Consider the following 19,501-nt stretch of genomic DNA (forward strand, 5'->3'; position numbering starts at 1 on the left):
ACAATGTGCAAGAGATGAGTAATAATGATTATAAAATAATTGAAAATGCACAGAACTTGGCCAAAATATGTGTAAATATATAGAATAAAAGTAATATTTCAAACATACTTGCTGTGTGTTGTTCACAGGACAGGGGAAATATGGTATATGTTGATGAAGGTTCACAGTCAAGAAAGATGGTATATAAGCACAGATGGATAGCTCAAACTGATGCCTCCAAAATACATTTGTAATTAATGGCATGTCCATTTTTCCTAACCTGCTCTTAAGTGTGTGTGAAATGTGCTCGTGTGCCTCCTTGTGGAGCACGTCAGCACTGGAGGAGGCACCACAGGGCTGGGTCACAGGGAGTAGTTGGCAAACAGGAAAGAGGAGCGCACTATAAGAAGAGACTGAACCCTGAGGAGCGTCAAAACATTTAAAACCACATCCGAGAGAGGAGGAGAGGAGAGAGGGAGACAGAGGCGAAGTGAGACACGCACAGTGAAGGACAGACACGGCGAAGCGTCCAGAATGAAGCGGTGATTTTATTCCCACAAGGACCGCGAGGCTGCCTTTTTAAAAAACCCCAAACCGGTCCTTGTCACAACCCAGCGTCAGCACACTGAGGAGAAGGTAAAAGTGCGGTCCGACGTCGCACTCCTCCTGCGCCCGGCGCGCCTCGGTGTCACCGCGCACAGAAATCCTGGATGCGCACAAAGTGTCAGCTTCAGCACCTGAGGAGAGGACAGCTCCGCTCTGGACCTCCTGTCCGACACAACTCCAATACAGCTTTTCATGTCCACACTTCCAGTCTGACAATCTGCTTCTCAAGTCTGGAAGAAGTCTGAAGACCCGCTGACGGAGAGATCCGCGACCGACTGTGTGCTCAATATGTACCAGGGGCATTTACAGGTAAGGAGGCAGCCTCTTTTGTTTGCTCATTCGTCCATGAAAGGGAAGTCTTTTAGTTGGGATGGGACTGACGTTAACGGGGCGCGCTTCCACATGCATCCGAGTTCATGTCAAGGGCATTTTTTAAGAGGTACTCACGGTTAATGCTCTGACAACAGGGACAGGAGTGGGGAACAATGTGCTCATTTTCATCTGCAGAGGGACGTTTCCTCTCATCAATCACAGCTGAGCATTTAGGTTTATGGAAAAATTGCCTACATTGATGAAAAGGGCTGACCTAGGAGCTTTAAATGTGTACATTATTTTCTAACATCCATTGACCAAAGAGAGATATGATAGGTGCACGTGCAGCTGCGTGCCAGATGTAAACAGGAGGTGAGCCCTGAGCAGGGCAGCCTTGACTCTGGCAACAACAAATCATGAGTTTCTGAACGTGCATGCTTAGGCTCACGTGACGTCATGCAATCTGACGTCAGTTTCCATACAGCAAACTACAGTACTAACAACACAGACCAGGAGAAGAGACTGAAACTGGAACAGACATGAAATGAGAGGAGCGTCAAACACTGCATGCCTGATGTACAACATAATCACACTCTGTCAGTCCTTCCTCAGTGGTTAATGACGGCCTCTCCTCCAGTTTAGATGCATGGATTGAAATGAATACTGGTGGTTGACAGAGATACCTCAGCTCTCAGACAGTTGATTATGTAACAGAAACTGACTGACTTGGTGCTCGGGAGCATTAAAGACCAAAATTTAATATTTCATGATGGATTACTCAAGCAGCAGTATTCATTGAAAATGCATGAAAAGGCGGTCAGCAGTTCTTGTCTGGATTGTGTTTGTTACGGGTCAACGAGGAGCCCGTGTTACTAAGTTAAGACATGTAATCAATGCTATCTTTACGCCACATGTTTCATCCCATGATCTCACACTTTAAATGTTTCTCATCACATGCATGCGAGCCAGTACACTGTGCATTGTTTAGATCATGACTGAAACAGGACGTCTCGTTGATGATATAAGGCTGATTTAGCAGCAGAAAGGTATTGAATCTATCGCCATGACGCTCATTTGTGTAACTGCTGCACTTTCTCCTTTAAAGTTAAGTGTGTGTGTGCATATGACAATAGAGCTACCTGAGCCTCGGCCAGATCTTTGTCTCATACTGTAATAATGCATTGGCTGCGTGGAGAAAGGGTGTGGTTTGCTTTACACATACTGTATACATGATTTCCCAAACTTTCTGATCATCATGGAGTTTTATCTCTGGAATAAATGCTCAGGAAGATATAAAGTAACATTTTATTGAGCTGTTTCTGCAAAAGTATTCTGAAAAGAGAAAGGTTCGGGTGCATGAAGGGGACTTCCTGAAATGTGAGCTGCATGCATTTCATTCAACCTCCAGTGAATGTATTGCTTCGAAACTTCTCATGAATGTTGAGCATGCCCTCTAAAATCTTCATTTTACATAATTCTCTCTGTCCCCAAATGCTGGCTCGAGGCATAAATCATTAAGAGTTGTGAATCTCCGTAGCTTGGAATTTTAAATGAAGCTCATACTGTACACACTTCCTGATGTAACAGCGAAGGAGCATCAGTCAGTCGCTCATAATCAGAGCTATCAGATTTCCTTCCTCACGGTAGATACACTTGTAAATCCCTCTTTATTACACGATTGTCAGTCAGAAAGATTTGTCAGCTTATGGTGCTGCAGCTCAGGAGGCTGTTGGCTGTGGGAACAAGATAAGGACGTCACAGCTTTCCCTTTCCTATTTCACTGGACGACCTCCCCATCTCTCTGTGACCTGGAGCATCTATACGTGAAGGTTTTTCCATGAACACACTAACATTTTTGCATAAATTATGTGGATCTGCACACAATGATGCAATATTTAGTGGATCAAATATCTTGGCATGACTTTCCTCAACGACGCCAGAGCCTGTCCTTGTGGTTGGCACGTGTGGATCGGGCTGTGCATGATGGATAATATCTGAGTTTGGCATAACCAGTGCTGCTTGGCAGAAATATAATACTGGACTCAATTTCTGTAATCATTAACATTTGTATCTTGTTTGTGTTAAGAATAGAGTTATTGTCAGCATCCTGCAGTTGTGTTGTGCATGAAATGAAAAGAGTATTGTTCCTGTTTTCGTGAGCAGGGGATCACCTTCCTGTATCAAGTGTTGGAAGAGATTGATGCTGTTTAAGAAAAGCGATTCAGAGGTGTGGATGTCAGCCTCATTCTCTTTCAGTGAAGGTGCAGCTGAAGATGCTGCGAGGCGAGCTGATTCAGCTGATTCAGCTGCTCAGAAGAGATATTGTTCCTGTCAACGTTCTGTATATTTCTGCGTTGGTGAACTGCATGTAGGAAAGACCTTGAGTTGTCGCCATCCGCACTCCCTCAGATGGCACTTTCTCACAACATTTTGACGTTATAGATGGCTGTGTAATTGCTGTAGTGGCTTCCCTACTTCGGTATTCCTGTTTACAGGGAGTCTACTAACGAGAGCGTTTGTACTGTGTGTATAAAACACATCCGGGCTTAATGGAAGCGATGCTCCAAGGCCTGTGGATATTTGCTCAGTTAAGCACAACATGATTACATAATTTGATTACCATATTCCAAGTCCCCCAGGGTAAAACTTGGATGAGCGATATCGTTGATCAAGTCTCTTAAGACCTCAGTCGTTCGCACCATCTTTTCATTAAGCTCCTGGTTTGTTTGTACAGTTTGGTTTGTCAGGTGAAAGATTAATTGTTCAAAGGTTGTCCTCGGGCACTCTGGGGGAGTCAAAAAGGCCACCGATATAAACTAGTGTAAAATCGCTGAGTGGTTCAGAATGACTTTTCCCCATTTGCATTTCCTCTTTTCTGTTTCTGTTTTGGTGGTGTGGACATTTGTGGCAACTCAGGGCACGTCTTTGTGTTTTTGACATCTCTTCATTGTCAAAAAACTTTGTCTCAAGGGACACTAAAGCCCTGACAGATTCTTTTTACAGCAGTCTGACACATTAAAATACTCTTAATTAGCATAATCAGATGTGTCTTATGAGATGCAAATACCATATTACAATTCCTAATGATTTAAAATATTCCAATCAATGCTAAAAGGAAAATTTAAGCAGTGTTTGTTGTAGGAAAGCCTCTTGATAAGAGAATAAACAGGTGGTAAAAACAGAGCACGGCAATCAATCAAATCAATAAGTCGACATGCAAGTCGACAGGGGATCACAACACCAGCAGGGGTCTTTATGCAAGCACGTGGCGCTCCACAAGCGCTTATCAATCATAGCTGCACAGTCCGTCGGGCCATCTTTCACTGATGTTGACGCATGTCTTCCAAAGATCTTTCAAGAGGCTTTCATCCAGACTGGTCAGCCACCTGCAGGACTTAGGGGTCCTGAACACTTTTTCCACATCGACTGTTTTAAAGTCTCCTTGATTTAATGAAGCATGGTCTTGATTAAGAGTGATTTAATAGCCTTGACTATTTCAGGAGCCAGGATAATGAGTGAAATCAGGTGGTATCCGGCTGGAACGAAAAGCTCCACAGACAGTTATGCTCTCCTTGTTGGAGACGTGTAGTAGGGCAGGAAGGAACATAACCCAAAACTGTTCAGACGCTGCGTTTTGGAGCCCATAGCGTCAGGAAATGACCAAAGTCTTATAATGCAAAATAGAGAAATAAATATACATCAACACCAAAGAGGAGAGGAGAGGAGTAGAAACAGGTCATTGTTTGACAACTGGGCTGAAAGGTATGCTTGTGAGGTCGAGTGCAGTGGAGGTTAATATTTTTATCTTCAGCTTTAATAACTTGGGTTTCATTCCAAACAAAATATCAGAAATTGTTTGAAAAAATTGGGGAGAAATAAATGTTATCAGCCTTCTTACTCAAACAGGGACAACATCTTATTTTAAAGAAGATGTTTGCTTGTTGCCCATTTAATGCTGAATTCTTTATATAATGGCATTATTAATTAACATTATCTCAGTTTGTGCTCATGTCACACATTGTTTTTATAGTTTGATTGTGTTTTAAATATTTATTTGAATGGCATGTGGGGAGGAATTAAAAAAAAAACCTCTTGCAACCCTTGTGTCGCCTACATACTGTACAACATTATATTATAGTCCGACATTACACGACTGTTTAACAACGGGGTGTCTTGGAGTTGTTGCGGTTTGCACATTACATGAGTGATTGGCAACACATGGTCACAAGTCTAACATCTGTCTGGTCCCTAAACCACGTAGACAACAAAACGCACTCGGGAAGTGGTACATGAAGAGACCACGTGTGATTCCTGGGAATCTCTCATCCTCCCTGGTTGGGTAGTTAAGGCTCTGTAGAGGTCCTGAGCAGCTTGTGGAGCTCGTAAAGTGGACTAGAGGGAGACTAAGAGGGATTCTAGCATACATCAGCAGCAGTTGTGCTATAAGCTGATTGAGGGGACGGGGGTTTGTTTTTCTTGCCCATATAGCATGAGAATTTGGTCAGTTTGCTGTTCACTGTTATCTGCACTCCGCTCTCCTAACACCCACCTATCCATCCTATAAAACACAATTAAGATGTGAACATTAGGGACAGATGTGTTTGTGTGGATGATGTAAGGAGATATGAGAGGAAGAGGCATACAATATTATCATAGTGCTCACTGTCGTTTTATTTTATGTTTATGTTTATTTGATGTACTTCAAATGATGAAATGGTGTCTCATCTTCACAGTTCATAGACTCATAATTTGGTCTATCAATCTATGATCTGAGTCAAAAGCCGAACATGCTGCATGTTTATTAAAAACCTTGCACTGATTACTTTTCAGATCACTGATAGAGCACCTCTATCGTCTATTGATTATCTGGTTTAAGACATTCATCAAATGAAATAATAGCTTGTGTCTCAAGTTTATGTAAATCAGTTGTTTGATAAATGATTGATATGATACTGACATGGTTATTCCATCCTGTAAAGGGCCCATAGTCTTGATAGAATACATAAAATACAAGTCTCCTTCAAAAACAATTGAAAAAAGCTTAATTAAAATGCTTTAATTTGCGTCGCCACTCCACTGTTCTCCACTTTGTTGGTGGAATGGCTTTGAGATTTAATTTCATATTCTGATGTGTGTGTCGATGTGTGGAAAAAATGATGCTTAAGTGGAATTTTATGTCAAGAGGGAGTTGATTCAAACATATGTGCATGAATATTACTTCATAAGTAAAAACACCAACTGTTACTGTGGCCCTTTGGGAAACGGTATCAACATCTCTGATACTAACAAACCAAGATGACACCTCTGGCACTACACTACTGATGAAAGTGCTAATTATCTTACGCGTGAGATGGAGAAAAAAATAATTCTGGTGTAAACAAGCACAAATTTCATTTATTTACAGTTAAACAATGAAAAGGGCACCAGCTGTATGCGGTGGGGCACCAACACGTAGAAAGTTGTGATATATTTATAGTGAAGAGAGGGCACTGTCATGTTTTTTTTTTACCAAAGGGGCAATCAGGAGGGTACTTTAGTGGTGTTTATACTGTACTATAAACTATATACTCTAATATATACTATACTGACAACAGCATGTCCAAGACAACAATTGAACCTTGTTTTGTTCAAAATGAAGTGTTTTATGTGTTAAGTTAATTCTTTATAGTTTGATTAATATCTGAAAAGCTGATAATGTGGAGAATTTTAACTAGATAACAGAAGTCAGTAAGTGTACTAGACCCTCGCGTTCCTGCTAGAAAGATGTTTTATCAAAACAGGACCCAGCAGACACACAGAGGCAGTTTCCAAAACCCAACATGCAAGCAAGAAAAAGGCAGGCAACAAAAAAGATGGCAACAAAAGCTGGAGACTCCAAGAACTAAACTAAAGAGTAATCTGAGAACAAAGCAGAAAGCCACGGGGAATGACGAGTGAAGAAAAAAGTCAGGAAGTGGGAACTAAAACATGACACATGAGGATAAAAATCTACAAAATAAAACAGGAAACAACCAAACTAAATCCCACAACCATGACAATAATGGATTCATGCTGTATGCCAGACTTTTGTTGCTTATTTAAGCTCAAATAAACTCATGCTTCTGAGTTTTGACAGAAAGGGTGACACAGGCTAAGTGTTATAGCAGCTCACAAGCCTCGCTCACCATTATGAGTCTCAGACTGAATGTCATGGGGCCGCCTTGAACTACACACACATCCACACACCAAATGTCAACACAGTGTAGCAGGCTTTCTCAAACAAGCTGCCCGTATCTGAGAAGGGATATAATCAACATGAAGCACCCAAATTCACAGCTTCACAGCTCGACATCATTCTCTCTGTTGGTAGATTTCCTCTGGGTATCTTTCTGCTCTGAGTCTGTTAACATGGCAGCCCTCGCAGCCCCACATGGTGAGTCCCCTGAGCTACTGTACTAAGCCACATTCTTCCTCGCACAAAAGTAGGACAAGCCCCGGCATCTTTGTTACTCGGAGCAGAGGGCTGTGCAGAAGAATGGGTAGCCCATCCATCTCTCTCGCCCAGCCCATTCATAACAGTCGTTCTCCAACTGGGAATTAATTTGCTCCAGAAACCAGGCGTCTCAGCGTCGGAGGGGAAGGAGCATGTGTTTGGTCCTCTGGGGAGATATGAGCTATCATGGATGAGAGCTGTTGATAAACAAATATGCACTTGAGTGTGGCAGATGTGAGCATGGTTTTAGATACTTAAAGGGACTGCCCAGTGATGAGTTAGTGCCACCACTGAGTGCTGTGTAAGTCTATAAAACACATCGAATGGGCTCCACATCCCTTTGAACTTGAACCGTACTTTTATGCAAAATTCATTGCTCCTCATGTAATAATGAAATTAATTAGCCGTTAATCCTATTCTTTCTGTCTTCAGATTTACAACATTTACAAAGAAGTAAATTGGCATTTTTCTTCTATCAGATGGCTCTAAGGTTGGCAATGTCGGTCTGTTGGTCTAGACTAAAATATCTCAACAACTATTTAGGTTGTAAATGCTGTCTTAGAGGTCTATACAGAATTTCACAGCAATCTAAGTCTCAAATTAGAGTCAATCACAGTAAATTTCCTCATATTTTGCAACATTTGTGTTAAGGTCTTAACAAAAGCCACTTATCGCTTCCATGAGCTGTGTAGTACAGCCACTGCTACTTGTGTAGCCATGTTGATGAATCAAGCAAATCAGTAGACCAAAACCAACTTCTGTCATTTTCACAGTCAAACACATGTCTCTTACACTTCTACTGGACACTAACTTTACCTTACATCTCTCCTTCTGAGCCCCCCTTGAACTCACCCTTCAGGGAAGGCACTCCCACAGGATTCATTGTAATAATTTAGTGTTAAAGGTAGTGGTAGTGTTAAAGGTGCAATATGTAAGAAGTCAAAAAGGGGAGAGCATATCACCAGAGTATCGCTCACTGCTGCTAACAGTAGCTTGTTAACCAGCTGGTTAACATGACTTCAGTCAGCATCACTGCAACACAACACATAGATGTCATGATATCAAAACTGCTATTTTTTTGGTGTTGGTTTTAAAATGGTTTCAACTAAAACTCTAACGTATTGCACCTTTAACTTTTAACTTACTGCATCATCAGGTCCAAATTGTCCGTTTGTCTTTTGGTTTATGACCAAATACCTGACAATCAGCCTCAGCTGTAGATTACTTTATTTTCCATGCTAGCATATTGAACTAAGGCTACAAACATGGTAAACGTGATACCTGCTCACCGTCAGCATGTTAGCATTGTCATTGTGAGCATGTACAGTGTCACAGAACTGCTAGCATGGCTGAAGACTGTTAAGCTCTGATCATTCTCTAATACGAACATGGACAACTGCGGACTCGCACATGGACAGTGGATGCTATGCGTTTGTTTTCACACTACAATCGGAGGAAAGAAAGTTCATGGTGACCTGACGGCAAGAAGAAGAGCTCATTTGTTTGATATCTAAGACTGAACAACAGGAAAAAGCGGAAAAAAAGAACTTAATGAAAATAGGACATGGGTGGAGATTACTGTACACACAGTACATAAGACATGACTCAGCTCTGAGTTCAGTTTTTCAAAGCTTACACAATAAATACAGTTGAAACAAACTCAGACACTCATGCCTGTAATGTGTGTGTCTCTCTCTTCGTGCTTTTAGAAGCTACAGTAAACTAAGAATGAATGGTGGGGACAGATTCACACATTTAAGTGAGGTATATCCGAAGGCTGTTCCTACACGGAGAACACACGGAGCGCCGCTCCCGTCTTCATCACGGCTATACAGCGTTCTCCTCTCTGTTTTTTGCCGGGAAAATCTGTTTTCTCGCCTCCAGGAAGAGATACTCATCTTTTGATTTGCCGACTCCCGACATCCTGCCTCTGGATTTGAACCTCACAACTCTATCTTCACCCTCAGCCCTGCACAATAGCTCTTCCTCTCTGAGCCAGTGATCTTGTCAGATAATTGCAGGCGAACGCTGCGCAAAAAAAAACAAGGTCTGCATATTATCACAGCAATTAGTGTGTACCCACAAACAGCAATTACCTCCCTCTCATGATCACTACTAATGACAATTCTTCGTCACAGCTCCACTTACAACCGAGCTGTGGGAAGAGAAGTCAAAATAATAAAATGTAAACTGAAGCTGCTCTAATTTCCCTTAAATTAATTTCAAGAGCTTTTTGCCGCCCGAACCAGTCATTTGTCTCTCTCATGTGTAAGGCTGGAGTGGAAATAGGAATCTTTGATGTTATTTGTACGCGCTGAATGAAGGATGAAGTGTGGAGGATAATGATACTGTAGCTGGAAAATGTGGCAATTTTACCCTGTTTTTTGCAAAGACAGACAGGAAAAATGTCATTTGTTTATTGTTTTGAGGTGGATGGATTTACAGCAGTGAAAGTGAAGATAGAAGGTCAAATTATGGCTTTTCTTCATGTATTCCAGTGTCTGTGCACCATAACTTTCTGTATGAGTTTGTCAGTCAGAAGCGGGTGAGGGTGCCTTGCATTTCTATAAATACCTTTGAGACGTGCAGTTAATAAATTCCCTGGCAGAAGTTGAGGGCTGGGCTGCAGAGCGGAGCACAGAGAGGAGCAGGCTGTACAGATGGGATGTATGCAGAGTTCAAGGGTACACCAGCTGAGAGGTCTAAAGGCACGAAGGTTTCGTTAGCAGAGCAGCAGCAACTCCTCACCTACTGTAGCCTGGTGCACTCCCACAAGCCCCAATCTGACTCTAGCTGCATCTCAGTTCGTGTCTGTACGTGTGCAGGTAGAAGCTGTACAGTATATACGTGCTGCCACCGAGTTCATCTGTATGGCTGTAAGCATACATGTTCACACAAATGTAGGTAATGGTGCGAGGCATGGCTGTGTGATTCATAGTTCTCCACATGACAGAGACTGCAGTGTGTCAGGGAAGAGGTCAGAGGCCCAGCTCCCCGCTGACTTCAGTCCATACATGCAGGGAATGAACAATGCCTCTTGGCAGCCGTGTGAACGATGACACATACGTGTTCGCATGATGATGCGGGCATCAGAGCTTGCATGTGTTATCTCCTGGGGTCAATTCACCACCTTAGATCACAGACATGTTCTACATGGACAGAAAATGAAATATGTTTCGGGTATTACTTTGGAAATAGTCTTTTTCTGGTTTGCAGAACTTTGGGCCTCATGGATTGGTCCATACATCCATTTTTTGCCATGACTGTCAAATGTTTGTGAAGTTTGTGTGTGATGCATGCATGTATGTATGTGGTCGCAGGTATTGTGAATTAGCACTTGTTTCCTCTTTACATTACACACACTGCTGGGATCAGAAATGTGAGGATGTGAATAAAGGTACACTACATGATGTACTGGAGAAGAGCTGTGTGATGTCGATGTTTCAAATAGTTGTGATTAGTGATGAATGTTAATTTAGTGACTGATGACTCTTTGTGCACATTCATTTCCATCAAGGTTCGTGATCAAATACTTATCCTTTTGAAATATGATTTTATTATCCACTTGGTGAAGTTATTGGACCTGTAATTAGCTACATATCTCAGTTTCCATATTTAGAGAGAGTACAGGCATGAAAAATGACACTAGCCACATCCTTGAGACCTGATCAACCCAAACTCGTACTGCCAAAGTGACAGCTGACACCTGACCTGAGCCTGACCCAACCTGATGTGACAGATTGAACAACTTAATTATAATTCAATATTAAACAGCCTTACTGGCACCCTCTGAATTAGCACCTGTGTGGCGAGAGAGAGATAAATAAGAGGACAGGGAGAAAAGAAAAGAACCAGTGGGACTGTACTTTCAGTGAGAAGAGTTACTCTGAAGGAGATAAACAAATGTTTCAATATGATGTGACATTCTAGTTATTTGGAAACAAGACAGAGTACATATGTTAATGCAAAAGACAGTGCACAATGTAGACGTGGCAGAAAAACAAAGACACATCTTGCGTTATGTCCCTGTTTATAAAAAGGTACCTCTTCATTTCTACAACCCTCATCTCTTGTGGCAAGATGAACGTTGTTCCATTGTATCCTCCAATTCATTCCTCTCTCAGCGTAATCCATCACTGACAGAGGCAATGAATGTGTAGGTGTTTCTGTGTGTCTCTGACGGTGTCTGTGTGTCTGTTAGAGGCCTGCCGGCTGTGAGAACGTCTAGTTCAAGTCATATAGATACCAGAGTCTGTTGCTATTTTGGGCTCTTCAAGTTTTCTATCTGTGTGGTATGTTTCTGTCGAATCATCACACACTCTTAGAGAAAGTGATAAAATCGATAAAGTTGGCCAGTGTCCCACGCCTCACGCCTATGCACAGTAAATAATGTCAAATCTGGGTATCTCAGATTTGATCTTATTCCCTCAGGGACCATTTTGTCTAGACTGGTCTGAAAATTTGTGAGCAAAATGTCTTAAAATGTTAGTAGGCAATGTTCTACAAGCATTAAAGATAGAGTAATCTGTTTTCCCTACGGTGACACAAAGAGACAGCAGCAGGAAGGATGCTGTGCTGGATTTACATTACTGCATTACTGCATACCTACTCGTGTCGTGAGTTTCTGAGGCAGATGGAGATGGTTCAGAGTGAAAACACTAGTTCAGAAAAAGGCTCCTTAACCTCTGCCTTCCTGTAACAAACACAGAGAAAAGCCTTCTCCACTGCAAATCCTCTGCTCCCCATAATCACAGCTGTCTATCTCAGTCAATGAAACAAGCACTATGACAGCACAGAATAATCTCATATTCAGTTATTAGAAAGGCGGGCCTTTGTCGCTCGTGTTACAAAATAAATTATATAACGTAAACACGGTTACTGATGGGAATGTAATTTCAGTGTGATGCGGCGTAGTCAGCACTTCTGTCAAGTGTTGCCGAGGAGCTTCAAGGTTCAAGGTTCATTGTGATTCTATAACACAGGGTTATACAACGAAATGTATGTAACAACCCCTTTATGCACTCCACCATAAAAAAATATGTTGTTGGGTTCAGGAGTCTCCACAGTCTGGTGGTACGGCAGCAGATGCTTCTGTATCTTTTGCCAGATGGCAGCAGGGTGAACAGATTGAGGCTGGGGTGGGTGTTGTTGTAGTAGGAGTAGTAGTAGACTCCGTGCAGACATCTCACTTCACTGATATCACTGATGCTCAGCAAATGGGCACCAGTGATGTTCAGGGCAGTCTTAATCAGCCACTGTAGAGCCTTCCTGTCCTCGGCCGTGCACGAACCATGCCAGTTTGTTTCCAGTCAGGATGCTTTCTATTGCTCCTCTGTAAAAGTTGGCCAGAATTCGGCTCCATAATTTAGCCTTCCTGAGTTTATTTAGGAAGTAGAGCCTTTTGATGTGCATTGACCATAACAGGCTCTCTGTGAAGTTGACTCCCAGGAACTTTCACATGCTCCACCTCAGCTCCACTAATTTTCATATGTGCAGGTTTTGTTCTATTTTCTCTCCTTAAAGATATAGACTTTAAAGTCACAGTGAGACAGAATTTAGCTTGCTAGCTTAGCGCAGCATAATCCATCACTGACAGAGGCAATGAGTGTCTTAGTGTTTCTGTGTGTCTCTGACAGTGTCTGTGTGACTGTTAGAGGCCTGCTGGCTGTGAGAACGTCTAGTTCAAGTCATATAGATACCAGAGTTTGATGCTATTTTGGGCTCTTCAAGGTTTCTATCTGTGTGGTATGTTTCTGTCGGATCATCACACACTCTATTTCACATGCTCCACCTCAGCTCCACTAATGTTCACATGTGCAGGCTTTGTGCAGCCCTTCACTTTCTTTTCTCAAAGGTATAGACAATGAAATAAAAGTCACAATGAAACAGAATTTTGGAATATGTTTCAAACTTAAACAGTGCTTATCATCAGACATCCAAATACACACCTCTGGCCTATGAGCTTTTGCACTAAGACCAACAAGGTAATGGTAAAGTATAGTCAAAGTTATGTTGGTTATTAGTTAGTTATACATTAAGATGACTGTCAATGTTACACGGATCAAATTCCAACTGTATGAGGTACTGTAGATGCTGAAGTCTTCTTAAACAACAGTTAAGAAAGTATGTGCCTGAGGTTTGAGTTTGCATTAATGCACTGGTAGGGTCAGAGGAAAAAAATGCACCACTGTGCACCATAAGATACACTGAAGCCTGGATGGATGGAAATAAACTTCCAGTAAAGATAATGGATCACGATCTACTTCTATTTCTGGTCTGATGCAAACTGCGCTGTGATTCATCTCAGTGGAGGATTACCTTTGACTACCATCTTATAATGTATAGACATTCAGATGCTGTGTCACAGGGTTATTTTTTAAATGAATGTGTAGAAGCACTTCACTCAAGTTCATTTAGAGTTGAGAAAAGACTGAAGGAGATTTGTCTCGTTCCAGTTTACAAAAGATAAGCGAGCTGCTGTGATAAGAACTACATGTCAGAAGTACTCAAAGCAGCAGCCAGTGGAGTGTTTCCTCAGGCTTTGCACTGTTGTTTTGTTTCCAACTCAACTACTATAGAGAGGAATCTATACGGTTGGAGGAAAAGGTCATAGAAAAGACTTGGGCTCAATTGGGTGCAGTCAGGCAGAGAAACATGGTTCGACCGAATCATTTCAAAATGACTTTCCTAAATTGACTGTACAACTACTCTGGAGTGGTCTTTAACCGCAGGCAGTGCATCTCATTTAGGAACTACTTTGAAAATGTCATACATAGTCTCATTTCAAAGTCAAAACAATGACTGCTAGATAAAGAATAAATGCTTCAAATTAAAGAGAAACCCGGCTAACATCATCACATCACCGTAATTATGAGGAGACATTTTCAACCTTGAGGAAAGACTCAAGAGCGTAACCTTTCTACTTTCAACATTTCTCTTTACCTACTCCTCTCCCTCACCCTGCCCAACCTCGAGAAGGCTATCACGTCAATTAAAGCCTATCCTCCAGCTATCAAATACCCCAGGGTAGTTAGACAGGCTGCCACAGAAAAGGTCAGTCACAGCTTTAACAATGGTGCAGAGAGAAATAAAGACACAGAAGATGGACGAGTGTTGTTGTTAGGAGTGATAGGTGGATCTGACACAAAACAACAGCTGGTAGACTAGTACTCAGACACATCAGACACAACATTTTGCGGTATTATCCCGAAGAATCTTTAGACTTTGTTTTTTCTACCTTTACTTAGAAATGATTGTTGCGCCAACAAATCCAACTTGTACGACAGTTGATTTTTGAGTCTCATTCCCAACTTGTCAAAAAAAACACTTTGGGGTGGCAACTGTCCCAACCTACAATCCCAAAGCGTCAATATTTGACTAGTTGGGAATGAGACTCAAAAATCAACTTTCTTGCAAATAAGATCTTGAAGCCATATTAAATATGGACACCTTCAACTTGATTAAACCTCACTCAAACCACAAACCTGACAACAAAAACATTATTTTCACTATTGATTGATCTTCCAATGATGTGTTTTGCTTAATTGATTGAATGTTTGGTCGATACTGTAATTTTCGCGGAACAATGGTCAAGTCTTTATATTGCTTTTTTTGTCAAACAGAAGATATTACCTGCATTTTTGGGGATTTTTCTTAAACAAGGCAAAAGCCGAACTTTGAGCTAATGTTGACGTCCTAACCTGCTGATGTTTAGCAGGTAATGTTGGTAAGGGTCTCGCAGACTGTACAAACCACTTTTACACAGCACTATAGTGGCTGTGAATGACAGTAGACCACAGCAGTTCACAAATAGGCAGCACATTTTAGTAAATATGAGGCAAACTAAACTTTTTAACTGCATTATTTCAAAGTCAAAAGTGTTTCCTCCGTCACTTTTTTGTGCACAGATCCTGTGACCGCTCACTTCTCCTGATAGGAAAACCCTGTCAATCTATTAACTCTAATGCATGCACAGATATTGTTCCTTATATCCATGACAGACAGCAGCAAATATATATTGTAAATTGTAAATTAGCAACTCATAGACATCCAGCAAGACATGCATAATATAAGAAGAAACACCAGCAGGTTCCAGCTCCATCCACCCTGTTAGAGCATTATTATCAGTTTTTTTTATTTGTTAATGTAAATCAGTCTGCACTACAGAGGATGTGTTCATGCTTTGAAGAGCGAGACAATGCGTGGTGTTGTCACTGCGCTGCTGGCAGCCTCTTTTATGGCCAACAGTTTTAACTCCAATGACAGACGGAGACTGTAAGAGAAAAGTAATATATTGGATCTATCGGAGGGGACATGGTTGCCTCTTCACAGCGTGTTCATTATTACAGTTTGTTCCTCTCTGCATTCATTTGCTGCGTAAAGTTTTCGAAAAGGCAGCCAGACAGAGCGGAGATGGAAACTCTCCAGTCTGGCAGAGGGTAGGAGACGCTAACAAACTAAGCTGTATGACGTGATCACAGCCCCTTGTGTAATCAGCACCGCTGCCCACATCTAATCTTGTGTGAAGAGCACCCTCCCCACCCCACCTCATCCCCGACACACACACACACACACACACACACAACCATCAGCCCTAGATGACCGGTACAGAAATTGTCCTTTGATAATGAACCCCTCAGCGTGGTGATTTGTGCTGGAAGTCTGATATTTATATGAGAAAAGCTACAAGCAGCAGCCATCCCTCATCAGGAAAATCATACTTCTTCTTTGCATAAATGAAAGCAGCTCTTTACACTGATTGGTGGGTCATCTGATGTTTCCAGTCTGTTATTATCACAACTGTTTCGTTGATGTTTAAGTATCCTAACCCAAGATCAAGATCTCCTGACTGTGGTTGAGGAAGTAATGGCTCCGACGATTGAAAAGAGTTGCTTTGGTCCTCAGTTGTAAAAATAGGAACCTAAATTGGCCACGCACCTGGAAGCTATTGTGAAATCTGAGACCTCCCGATCGATGGCCGGGCAGAGAGCCAGCATCTGCTCCAGACTTGTGCCGAGGAATCCCTACCTCGTGCCCTCAGTGAATATCTGTTTCCGTGCAGAAAACAGCCCTCTCTCTCTGGGATAATTTTTGCAAACACCTAATGATTTCAGATTGTCCTGTCATGCTTCTCTGTTGTAGCAGCTTGATGAGACAACATATCATTCTGATGTTTTACTGTACAAACTAGTCACCCCGGCATAATCTGGCATTGAAGGGCATCTGCTGAAGTGCGACTGTATGTATGTTTCCCAAAGGGTGAGATCATAATAGATTAGCCTAATTACATGTGATGCTAATGGGCTGCCTTGTGCTGATTCATTGTTTGATGATGAATGAAACTAGTGCTATCTTAGCCTGCTGGTGCGACTCTCTGCTGTTTGTTTTTTTTAAAGGAGTTAAGTGATAAAGAGACACATCTCGAGGGGACGAGCAAAAAGGCTCACGGTGTCTAAATCTGCCTCAAAAGCCATCAGGACAACAGCAAATTAAACCCAGCAAGCCAGTGTGTGAAAAAAAGTAAAGCTGCCATCAGTATCTCACCTTGCACAGCTACTCTGCATGAATGGCCATGGTCAAATCTGTTTTTGTGACATTCGGCTTAGTGCTAGCAGTCATATCAGGACATCAGTCTTCTTCTGATAAAGGGCTCAGGGGGGAAAATCCAGCCTGGTCTGAGTTTTGCCAAAGATTGAAGACGTAACACTGGCACTGCTCTTGATGCCGTCTTTACTTGCAATAAATGGCATCAGGCCACAGTGGCCCTCGATCAGAGCTTGATGTACTGTCGCAGATTTCAAAAGCGATTACTGCTGATTTTAAGTAAAAACCCTCAAAACGTTTTAATCTAAAAAATGAGATAACGAGCCGGAACAGTGACACATCACCTCTACAGTTTGGCTGCGTGACAGAAACATGGCTGCAAGTGCGGCGACCCTGCGTGTCTTTCAGTGATGTCTTGCCATGTTGAGTTAAATGGCATCCTGCTTCCATTGAGATCAATGGCACAGTGAGAGGGCATTTCTCTTCTGACAGATTCCTTGTGGTCGTGGAGGACGGTTAATGAGCTGCCTTTGGGCGTCTCTCTCTCTTTCTGTCTTTGTCACAATTTCTCTCCATCTCACACGCAGGTGAACCAACACTAATCTGTGCACCCCCCTCTCTCACACATACAACAGAGTATATCTCTCAGACGTATGAAAGAGAAGAAATCCTTGCTCATTGTAAAGCATTTCCCCTGTAAAGAATCATCTATAATGGCTGGCAGCTCCCCTTTAAGGCACGCTCCTCTCTATGGGTCATACTTCAGTTTGATAGATTTGTACTATTACAATGTGATGATCACAATAGGGCCATTAGGAGGTTGACTGCACCCTTTCTTAAAATGAAATGACTTTGCATGCCTTGCAGGTACAGTGTCGTTCTAAGGAAGTCCTCCAAATTCGTTTAGTTCATTGTGTCCGGAGAAACAAGCGGCTCTTCATACAAACCTATGAAATGCTCCACTTTAAAAAGGATGTGCGTTCATCCACTTTACTCAGTTGAACAACTCGAAAAACCATGATGGGACTTGCTGAAATTGTCCAACCACAAATGGTTTGCGGAGTGCATGATGGCTGCTTAATGGTCCCACTGGATGTTCCTTCACATTAAGTTTACACAACGTCGGAGGCTTTTGCGTCTTCTTGAATAATTAGAAAGTTGATTATAACTCTTCAAATTTTCAGCAATGACGAACAGCAGTGTTGTTCAGCCCAGTCGCCAGGATATAATGTTAGAAGTTGACGTTTCTGCAAACCAGATACATCCATGGATGACATGGGCAGCAAATGTGGCAAACCCTGTTGACATTAAATGCTTATTAGCCACCTTTTACATCAGGAGGTGGAGCTGACGTTATTACAGCCAACAAGGCTGCCAAACGGCCGACCGAAGTTCGAGTCACACCACTGGATATTTTTAAGGATATGTGGGGTATTTCGAGCTGTTTTGGTTGCAGCAAAGGTGGATGTTTTTATGCCACAGCGCCCGTGATCACTGTGGCCGGAGTCATTACGTTTTTGTGGGTTGTCAATACAGTACGTCCGAGATATCTCTGAACGAGCTGCTGTGTTGTTCCTCTCTGAACTAGGGAGATATTTGACTGTAAATATCTCCCACGAAACCTCATATTCAGTATTTAGCTCAGTTCAAATCCATCAGGATGAGTGCATTACTGTATACTCAAATGTGGCCACAGTCACCGCCAGTCCACACAACTAATTTTGTTGCTCAAGCATAAAGCACTGCTGAAAACAGAAACCTTCTCCGACAGCGGCTTTAAAAAAAAAAACTATAATTCATCACTTTATTGAAGTTAAAAGGGCTGCTTTTTATTCTTTCCTCTGGTGGAAATTAGTTCTATAAATATCAAGGACGTGTATTTCAAAAAGGATAATGTGTTTGCCTGTGAAGAGAATGTGCGTTATGGAGAAAAATGCAAGCAAGACAAAAAATAACTTAAATAAGAGATGTGGACGCCGATGCTGGCAATCTGAGGTGTAATTCTGCAGTGTGTGTCTGTGGTTTACCTAATAGCTTTTTAAAATGTTTGCTTAATCACTTGGATCTGTCTGTGCACTGGAAGTCCAAAAAGCTTCCTGGCTCAGTTTTGCTGATAACAGTATCGTCCCAAGCAGGCGCTGGTCCAGATAGTGTTCTTTAGACAAATGCCTTACTGGAACAAACTGTCGGTTCACTTTAGAGTTAGAATTATTACAATGCAAAGAGATACCACTGCTTGAAATTAAGGAGGGATTTTTGGAGCTGCCACATTTTCGAGGAATTCCAGAAATTCTGCAATAAATCTCCTAAAAATACAAAAAAGAATCGCAAGAATCACGTCATGATGAAAGAAACCCTCCATGAATGACTGATGAATGATTACTGTGGTATCCACGAGTAGACAGATCTTTTTATGATATGTAAATGGATGCGTCTAAAGAGTCTTCATTTCCTCTCACAGCATGGGTGAACAATAAGCCATTACTGGCAGCCTATCTTGTTTGCGCAGCAGGACCCCGATCCATTCCAGTGAAGGACCGGTGAACGAGAGGCAGGCTCGGTGACAGCAGGGAGGTGGGGCTGGGTGTC

General features: G+C 42.0%; 1 protein-coding gene across 5 annotated transcripts in view; it reads left to right on the forward strand.

The window, feature by feature from the left end:
- The first annotated feature begins 422 nt into the window (after positions 1–422).
- pex5la (peroxisomal biogenesis factor 5-like a) overlaps positions 423–19,501 on the forward strand; it is a 102,823-nt gene continuing 83,744 nt past the window's right edge. For all 5 annotated transcript variants that reach the window (XM_084356144.1, XM_084356146.1, XM_084356145.1 and 2 more), the window contains exon 1: positions 423–894. In XM_084356144.1, the coding sequence (XP_084212270.1) occupies positions 874–894 (21 nt within the window). In that variant the 5' untranslated portion in view covers positions 423–873. The remainder of the gene's footprint in view (positions 895–19,501) is intronic.

This window comes from Pagrus pagrus (genome assembly GCF_965226575.1).
Source record: "Pagrus pagrus genome assembly, chromosome: 6".
In the NCBI taxonomy this organism is placed as follows: domain Eukaryota; kingdom Metazoa; phylum Chordata; class Actinopteri; order Spariformes; family Sparidae; genus Pagrus; species Pagrus pagrus.